This window comes from Gorilla gorilla, chromosome 6 (genome assembly GCF_029281585.2).
Source record: "Gorilla gorilla gorilla isolate KB3781 chromosome 6, NHGRI_mGorGor1-v2.1_pri, whole genome shotgun sequence".
Taxonomy (NCBI): domain Eukaryota; kingdom Metazoa; phylum Chordata; class Mammalia; order Primates; family Hominidae; genus Gorilla; species Gorilla gorilla.
The window spans coordinates 51737484-51747413 of record NC_073230.2 but is presented as its reverse complement, the minus strand read 5'-3'; the positions used below and the strand labels follow the sequence as shown (position 1 = coordinate 51747413).

Below are 9930 nucleotides of genomic sequence, written 5' to 3'. Positions count from 1 at the left end.
GCCTTCGGAAAGCTTAGGTCCCTTGACAAATGTGCCACAGTCAGTAAGTGGCACAGCTGGGAATGGAATCCTGTCACTCTGTCTCCAGAGCCCAGACTCTCCACCACTGTGAACACCAGGGTGTGTGAGGCCCCTAATCCTGCTGGGGGTATCGGGGAGCCCCTCCCCCGACATTGAGAGAGGAGCTGGATGTCGGTGGAGGGAAGGAGGCAGAGGAAAGAATGTCAGAGGATCCCCTAGTTCAGGAAGTGTGGAGCCCCCCGGGGTTGGGGGGTGGTGGGGATGCACTCTTCCCAGGTGGAAGAGGGCCTTGAGTGCTGTGAGAAGCCCATCCTCCCTCTGGTTCTGAGAGAAAGCAGATGTCAGACCTGCCCTGGCAAAAACTGCATGTTTATACCTTAACAGATGCTTGATTTTATTTTTAAATGAGATGTTTCTCCCTTCCATCACATGAACTCAGTTCGTGTGTACTTATCTCTGCTTTAGATGTCTGCCCCTGCCACCTTCTTCCACCACGTCCCCCTCCAGAGCTGCTTGCAGATTCTGAGTCGGCTCCCAGGGAGCATCCTAGAGAGACCAGGCACTGCATGGTCTTCAGTTGCATGCAAAGACCCTTCACGGAGCCAGCTCCTCACCTTTGGGCCTGTCTTGCAGATTATCGGGACCATTCCACTGATGCCTAATCCGGGGCCATCGAGCCAAGCAGCAAGCGGCACTCAGGGCTTGCAAGTGCAGCCAATCACCCCCCAGCTCCTAACAAACGCCCAGGGCCAGATCATCGCCACAGTCATTGGGAACCAGATCCTGCCCGTGATCAACACCCAGGGCATCACGCTGTCACCCATCAAGCCCGGCCAGCAGGTAAATGTTCCAGGCCAAGGCAGCCATGGCACAGGACACTGTCCTTACCCAGCTTCTCCTCTTTGGTCTCAATCAATGAAAAGTAACTTTTACATTACAAAATATTTGATCTCACTCATCTGAACATATCCATACTTATAAAATGGCATGTAACTCTTTTTCATTCTTAATGAATATGGGTGATAACTAAATACCTCTTTAATATAAAAATAAGAATGTATTAAATTACAAACAGAGAGAGTGCCCTAAAATTCAATAGGGATGTATTCTTATTAATCTGTGCTCAAGATACTTAATTTTCAGATTTTCAAAATGAGGTCAAAAAGAAACGAAGGACACTCATGCCTTAACTGTGAATGAAAAAATTATTAAATATTAGGAGATCACAAGGTGCTGCTGCTGAAACCACTGCCTACAAATGAGGAAATGAAAAATAGGAAGTTCTGCTTGGTTGAATTTCACAAAACCATGATGATCCAGTTAATTTTTCCATTCAAATATCAATTGAGAGCTTCCTATGTGTTTGTGCTAGAGATTGGGTCCACAGCACAGAAAAAGGTGTGGTCCCTGACCTCATGGAGTGTCTGGTTAATTGGCTCCTTCAACAAACATTTTGTGATAACCTACTGTATAGCAGGCCCCTGATAAATGTGAAGAAACAGCAATAAAGGAGAGATGCTTTCTGATTTTAGGGAGCTCATCACCCTGTAGAGGACACAGGTTTATAAGCAGAATCTGTTGTGCAGTAGAGCAGAGACTGTCCTGTGACAGGGCAGGTATCACCACAGAGTTGGAAGTGACCACCTCTGCCCGGAGAGTTTTTAGTCCTCCCAGAGATAATGGCTTGGGAATGGAGTCCAGACAGTTGGGTATGAGTTAACCAAGTAAACGAAGGGTTAACAACATTCCAAGCAGAGGGAACAGCAGGCACAAAGGCAGGGAAATGGGAAAGAGGATGGAGTGTTGAGAAACAGGAGAAAGGCTTATGTGATTGGAGCAGAGAGGAGGCAGAGGACATTCATGGAAGGGCTCTATAAACAATCTAAAAAGAATGGACTTTTTCTCTGTGGGACCTTGAACGCACTACATATCATCTTTGTGCCCCTGTTACCTCATTTGTAAAGTGGGGATACACCAGTAGCTACCTCACAGGGTGGTTATGAGGATTAAATGAGTTAATATACATATGAAGTGGTCAGAATAGTGCCTGGCATACAGTAAGCACTAACATGGTCGTGATGATAGTGATGATGATGGTGATGGTGATGGTGATGATGATGGTGATGATTTAATCTGCAGCCAAGCCCTGGAGATCTATGAGAGGTTTGTTTTTGGGTTTTTTTTAACTTCTTCCAAAAAAAAAAAAAAGCAAAAACAAAAAACACAAAAAAAATGAGATTCATGTGCAGAACGTGCCGGTTTGTTACATAGGTATATGTGTGCCATGGTGGTTGCTGCATTTATTGACCCATCCTCTAAGTTCCCTCCTCACATCCCACCCCCTAACAGGCCCTGGTGTGTGTTGTTCCCCTCTCTGTGTCCATCTGTTCTCAATGTTCAACTCCCTGTTATGAGTGAGAACATGAGGTGTTTGGTTTTCTTTTCCTGTGTTAGTTTGCTAAGAATGATGGCTTCCAGCTTCATCTATGTCCTTGCAAAGGACATGACCTCATTCCTTTTTACGGCAGCATAGTATTCCATGGTGTGTATGTACCACATTTTCCTTATCCAGTCTATCATTGATGGGCATTTGGGTTGGTTCCATGTCTTTGGTATTATAAATAGCGCTGCAATAAATATACATGTGCATATGTCTTTACAGTAGAAAGATTTATATTCTTTTGGGTATATACCCAGTAATGGGATTGCGGGGTCAAGTGATGTTCCAGGTTCTAGATCCTTGAGGAATTGCCATACTGTCTTCCACGATGGTTGAACTAATTTACATTCCCACCAAAAGTGTAAACGTGTTCCTATTTCTCCACAGCCTTGTCAGCATCTGTTGTTTCCTGACTTTTTAATAATCACCATTCTGATTGGCATGAGATGGTATCTCATTGTGGTTTTCATTTGCATTTCTCTGATGATCAGTGATGTTGAGCTTTTTTTCATATGTTTGTTGGCTGTGTAAATGTCTTCTTTTGAGAAGTCTGTTCATATCCTTTGCCCACTTTTTCATGGGATTGTTTTTTTCTTGTAAATTTGTTTAAGTTCCTGGTAAATTCTGGATATTAGACCTTTGTCAGATGGATAGATTGCAAAAATTTTCTCCCATTCTGTAGGTTGCCTGTTCACTCTGATGCTAGTTTTTTTTGCTGTGCAGAAGCTCTTTAGTTTAATTAGATCTCATTTGTCAATTTTGGCATTTCTTGCCATTGCTTTTGGCATTTTTGTCATGAAGTCTTTGCCCATGCCTATGTCCTGAATGGTATTGCCTAGGTTTTCTTCTAGCGTTTTTATGGTGTGGGGTTTTACATTTAAGTCTAATCCATCTTGAGTTAATTTTTATAAAAGGTGTAAGGAAGGGGTCCAGTTTTAGTTTTCTGCATATGGCTAGCCACTTTTCCCAGCACCATTTATTAAATAGGGAATCCTTTCCCCTTTGTTTTTGTCAGGTTTGTCCAAGATCAGATAGTTTTAGATGTGTGGTGTTATTTCTGAGGTCTCTATTATGCTCCATTGGTCTATATATCTGTTTTGGTGCCAGTACCACGCTATTTTGGTTACTGTAGCCTTGTAGTATAGTTTGAAGTGAGGTGGAGTGATGCCTCCAGCTTTGTTCTTTTTGCTTAGGATTGTCTTGGCTATATGGGGTCTTCTTTGATTCCATATGAAATTTAAAATAGTTTTTTCTAATTCTGTGAAGAATATCAGTGGTAGTTTGATGGGTATAGCATTGAATCTATAAATTACTCTGGGCAGTATGGCCATTTTCACAATATTGATTCTTCCTATCCAAAAGGATGGAATGTTTTTCCATTTGTTTGTGTCCTCTCTTATTTCATTGAGCAGTGGTTTGTAGTTCTCCTTGAAAAGGTCCTTCATATCCCCTGTTAGCTGTATTCCTAGGTATTTTATTCTCTTTGTAGTGATTGTGAATGGGAGTTCATTCATGATTTGGCTCTCTGCTTGTCTATTGTTGGTGTAAAAGAATGCTTGTAATTTTGCACACTGATTTTGTATCCTGAGACTTTGCTGAACTTGCTTATCAGTCTAAGGAGTTTTGGGGCCGAGAAGATGGGATTTTCTAAATATAAAATCATGTCGTCTGCAAGCAGAGACAATTTGACTTCCTCTTTTCCCATTTGAATACCCTTTATTTTCCTCTCTCGCCTGATTGCCCTGGCCAGAACTTCCAATACTATGTTGAATAGGAGTGGTGAGAGAGGGCATCCTTGTCTTGTACCAGTTTTCAAAGGGAATGCTTCCAGCTTTTGCCCATTCAATATGATATTGGCTGTGGGTTTGTCATAAATAGCTCTTACTATTTTAAGATATGTTCCATCAATACCTAGTTTATTGAGAGCTTTTAACATGAAGGGATGTTGAATTTTATCAAAGGCTTTTTGTGCATCTATTGAGATAATCATGTGGTTTTTGTCTTTGATTCTCTTTATGCAATGGATTATGCTTATTCATTTGCATATGTTGAACCAGCCTTGCATCCCAGGGATGAAGCCGACTTGATCGTGGTGGATAAGTTTTGATCTGCTGCTGGATTTGGTTTGCCAGTATTTTATTGAGGATTTTTGCATCTGTGTTCATCAGGAATATTGGCCTGAAGTTTTCTTTTTGTGTTGTGTCTCTTCCCGGTTGTGGTATCAGGATGGTGCTGGCTTCATAAAATTAGTTAAGGAGGAGTCCCTCCTTTTCAATTGTTTGGAATAGTTCCAGAAGCAATGATACCAGCTCCTCTTTGTATTTCTGGTAGAATTCAGCTGTGACTCCATGTGGTCCTGGGCTTTTTTTGGTTGGTAGGCTATTAATTACTGCCTCAATTTCAGAACTTGTTATTGGTCTATTCAGGGATTTGACTTCTTCCTGGTTTAGTCTTGGGAGGGTGTATGTGTCCAGGAATTTATTCATTTCTTCTAGATTTTCTAGTTTATTTGTGTACAGATGTTTATAGTGTTACCTGGTGGTAGTTTGTATTTCTGTGAGATCAGTGGTGATATCCCCTTTATCACTTTTTATTGTGTCTGTTTGTTTCTTCTCTTTTTTCTTCTTTATTAATCTAGCTAGTGGTCTACCTATTTTGTTAATTTTTTTCAAAAAACCAGCTCCTGGATTCATTAATTTTTGGAAGGGTTTTTCTTGTCTCTATCTCCTTCAATTCTTCTCTGATCTCAGTTATTTCTTGTCTTCTGCTAGCTTTTGGATTAGTTTCCTCTTGCCTCTCTAGTTCTTGTGATGTTAGGGTGTCGATTTGAGAACTTTCTAGCTTTCTGATGTGAGCATTTAGTGGTATAAATTTCCCTCTTAACACTGCCTTAGCTGTGTCCCAGAGATTCTGGTACGTTGTGTCTTTGTTCTCATTAGTTTCAAAGAACTTCTTGATTTCTGCCTTAATTTCCTTATTTACCCAGGAGTCATCTAGGAGAAGGTTGTTCAATTTCCATATAATCATGTGGTTTTGAGTGAGTTTCTTTTTTTATTATTATTATACTTTAAGTTCTAGGGCACATGTGCACAACGTGCAGGTTTGTTCCATATGTATACATGTGCCATGTTGGTGTGCTACACCCATTAACTCATCATTTACATTAGGTATATCTCCTAATGCTATCCCTCCCCCATCCCCCTACCCCACAACAGGCCCCGGTGTGTGATGTTCCCCTTCCTGTGTCCAAGTGTTCTCATTGTTCAATTCCCACCTATGAGTAAGAACATGCGATGTTTGGTTTTTTTGTCCTTGCGATAGTTTGCTGAGAATGATGGTTTCCAGCTTCATCCATGTCCCTACAAAGGACATGAACTCATCCTTTTTTGTGGCTGCATAGTATTCCATGGTACATATGTGCCACATTTTCTTAATCCAGTCTATCATTGATGGACATTTGGGTTGTTCCAAGTCTTTGCTGTTGTGAGTAGTGCCGCAATAAACATACATGTGCATGTGTCTTTATAGCAGCATGATTTATAATCATTTGGGTATATACCCAGTAATGGGATGGCTGGGCCGAAATGCAAATCAAAACCACAATGAGATACCATCTCACACCAGTTAGAATGGTGATCATTAAAAAGTCAGGAAACAACAAATGCTGGAGAGGATGTGGAGAAATAGGAACAGTTTTGCACTGTTGGTGGGACTATAAACTAGTTCAACCATTGTGGAAGACAGTGTGGTGATTCCTCAGGGATCTAGAACTAGAATGAGTTTCTTAATCCTGAGTTCTAATTTGATCACACTGTGGTCTGAGAGACTGTTATGATTTCAGTTCTTTCACATTTGATGAGGAGTGTTTTACTTCCAATTATGTGGTTGATTTTAGAATAAGTGCCATGTGGCACTGAGAAGAATGTATATTCTGTTGATTTGGGGTGGAGAGTTCCGTTAGGTCTATTAGGTCCACTTGATCCAGAGCTGAGTTGAAGTCCTGAATATCCTTGTTAATCTTCTGTCTCATTGATCTGTCTAATACTGACATTAGGGTGTTAAAGTCTCCCACTATTATTGTGTGGGAGTCTAAGTCTCTTTGTAGGTCTCTAAGAGCTTGTTTGATGAATCTGGGTGCTCCTGTATTGGGTACATATATGTTTAGAATAGTTAGCTCTTCTTGTTGAATTGTTCCCTTTACCATTACATAATCCCCTTCTTTGTCTTTTTTGATCTTTGCTGCTTCAAAGTCTATTTTATCAGAGACTAGGATTGCAACCCCTGGTTTTTTTTTTGCTTTCCATTTGCTTGGTAAATTTTCTTCCATCCCTTTATTTTGAGCCTACGTGTGTCTTTGCACATGAGATGGGTCTCCTGAATACAACACACCGATGGGTCTTGACTCTTTATCCAATCTGCCAGTCTGTGTCTTTTAATTGGGGCATTTACCCCACTTACATTTAAGGTTAGTATTGTTATGTATGAATTTGGTTCTGTCATCATGCTGCCATTTTGTTATTTTGCACACTAGTTGATGCAGTTTCTTCATAGTGTCATTGGTCTTTATATTTTGGTGTTTTTGTTTTTTGTTTTTGTTTTGTTTTCTTGAAACGGATTTTCGCTCTTGTCACCCAGGCTGGTGTGCAAAGGCACAATCTCAGCTCACTGCAACCTCTGCCTCCTGGGTTCAACTGATTCTCCTGCCTCAGCCTCCTGAGTAGCTGGGATTATAGGCATGCACCACCACACCTGGCTATTTTTTGTATTTTTACAAAATATAGAGACAGGGTTTCGCCATGTTGGCCAGGCTGCTCTCAAACCCTGACCTTAGGTGATCCACCCGCCTCAGCCTCCCAAAGTGCTGGGATTACAGGTGTGAGCCACCACAACCGGGCTTTTTGGTGTGTTTTTGCAGTGGCTGGTACCAGTTTTTCCTTTCCATATTTAGCGCTTCTTTCAGGAGCTCTTGCAGGGCAGGTATGGTGGTAAAAAAAATGCCTCAGCATTTGCTTGTCTGGAAATGATTTTATTTCTCCTTCGCTTATGAAGCTTAGTTTGGCTGGATATGAAATTCTAGATTGAAAATTCTTTTCTTTAAGATTGTTAAATATTGGCCCCCAATCTATTCTGGCTTGTAGAGTTTCTGCTGAGAGGTCTGCTGTTAGTGGGATGGGCTTCCCTTTGTAGGTGACCTGGCCTTTCTCTCTGGCTGCCCTTAACAGTTTTTCCTTCATTTTGCCCTTGGAGAATTTAACGATTATGTGTCTTGGGGTTGATCTTCTCATAAAATATCTTAATGGTATTCTCTGTATTTCCTGAATTGCATGTTGGCCTTTCTTGCTAGGTTGGGGAAGTTCTCCTGGATAATATCCTGAAGTGTGTTTTCCAGCGTGTTTCCATTCTCCCTATCTCATTCTGGTACTCCAGTCAATCATAGGTTTGGTCTTTTCATGAAGTCCCATATTTCTTGGAGGCTTTCTTCATTCCTTTTCTTTCTTTTTTTCTCTAGTCTTGTCTGCATGCCTTATTTCAGCAAGATGGTCTTCAAACTCTGATATCCTTTCTTCCACTTGATCAATTTGGCTATTGACACTTGTGTATGCTTCACGAAGTTCTTGTGCAGTGTTTTTCAGTTCCATCTGGCCATTTATGTTCCTCTCTAAACTGGTTATGCTAGTTAGCAATTCCTCAAACCTTTTATCAAGGTTCTTAGCTTCTTTGCATTGGGTTAGAACATGCTCCTTTAGCTCATCATAGTTTTTATTACCTATCTTCTGATACTTCTGTCAATTAGTTCATCTGATCCTCCATCCAGTTCTGTGCCCTTGTTGGAGAGATGTTGTGATCATTTGGAGGAGAAGAGGCACTCTGGTCTTTTGGGTTTTCAGCATTTTTTCATTGACTCTTTCTCATCTTTGTGAGTTTGTCTAGTTTCAGTCTTTGAGGCTGCTGATCGTTGGAGGGTTTTTGTGAGGGCTTGTTGTTGTTGTTGTTGTTGTTGATGATGATGTTGTTGTTGTTGCTTTCTGCTTGTTTTCCTTTCAATGGTCAAGTCCCTCTTCTGTAGGGCTGCTGCAGTTTGCTGGGAGGTTCACTTCAGGCCCTACTCATCTGATTCACTCCCGTGCCTGGATATGTCATTCAAGAAGTCTGGAGAACAGCAAAAATGGGTGCCTCCTCCTTCCTCTGGGACCTCTGACCTCAAGGGGCACCAACCTGATGCCAGTAGGATCACTCCTATATAGGGTGTCTGACAACCCCTGTTGGAGGGACTCACCCAGTTGGGTGGCATGGGGAACAGGACCTGTTAAACGTGTAAAAGGTATTTTAAAAGCTTAGCTTTTTTTTTTTTTTTCAAGAAAATAACTCTGATAGCACTACAGAGGTTGAACTGAAGTAAACCATCTACTGTGAGCAAACCATTTAGGAGTCTATAGCAAAACACAAAGAAGAATTAATGAGAGCATGTACTTGGAGTTGAGTCGTGAGTGCATGGGAGTCAAGTCATGAGTACATTTGTTGTAGCTGAAAACAAATGAGACCAGAGAAAGCAAGAGGAGCAAGGGAAGAAAGAAAATCAGAAAAAATATGAGAAGCAAGGGAAGGAAGACCAAGAGTCCCTCTTGGGAAACATCAGCATTTAAGGAATGGAAGAGGAAAAATGAGAGAAGAAATGGTTGGGTAACTAACCCAGAGTGTGGTGATCTAGCATCCAAGTATTTCAAAAAAGTAGGAAGTGGACGAGCATCAAATGCTGCAGAAATAAAATTAGGTAAAGCAATGAAGAAACATCAATTCCTCTGTTTCTCTGTTACAACGTTTTAAAGTCTGGATTGTGCCTGTTTGAAACATGTTGAAATGAGCTCCTTAACTGAGTGAGTTAAGAAGTAAGAGGTGGGCAAGGCTAAGACCCAGAGTTAAAGCTGGAGTGTACACTAACAAAAGAAAGATGGTGGACAGGAATGATGAAGACTAAGAGTGAGTGTATGACTGAGCACATGGCTTTATGTGAAGTCAGAAAGCTGTATAATGTAAAGCAGTTAGCAAGGAAATAAAATATAAAGAGAAGGGAAGAAGAAAGTCCCAATATTATCATTTATCTACAACAGTGCAGAAATATCCTTCCAGATACCTCAGCCATTGCCTCCATTTGGCTCCTGATCCAACCACAAAAACAAACCCATTCTTGGTGGCTCTCAGAGACTATGCTTGGAAAATCCAGTTGCTTGTTCAATGAGTACAAAAAAATCTATTTAATGGAAATATTTATTGACCACCTACCATGTGTCTGGCATTGGTACCAGGAAGCTAGGCTGTGTTGGTGGGCAAGACAGATGCCATGAGCTCTTCCTTCATGGAGCTTATGGGGTAGTGAGGAAGATGTACATTCACCAAAGACTTGTACAACTATGTCACTAAGACAGCAGTATGTGCCATGAGGTAGAAGTGAAGGGATCTATTAGAGCATT

At 41.1% G+C, this 9930-nt stretch overlaps 1 protein-coding gene across 1 annotated transcript in view; it reads left to right on the top strand.

Moving 5' to 3' along the window:
- The first annotated feature begins 486 nt into the window (after positions 1-486).
- LOC129523874 (POU domain, class 6, transcription factor 2-like) overlaps positions 487-9930 on the top strand; it is a 32292-nt gene continuing 22848 nt past the window's right edge. The window contains exon 1 of the mRNA XM_055347834.2: positions 487-861. Within this exon, the coding sequence (XP_055203809.2) occupies positions 487-861 (375 nt within the window). The remainder of the gene's footprint in view (positions 862-9930) is intronic.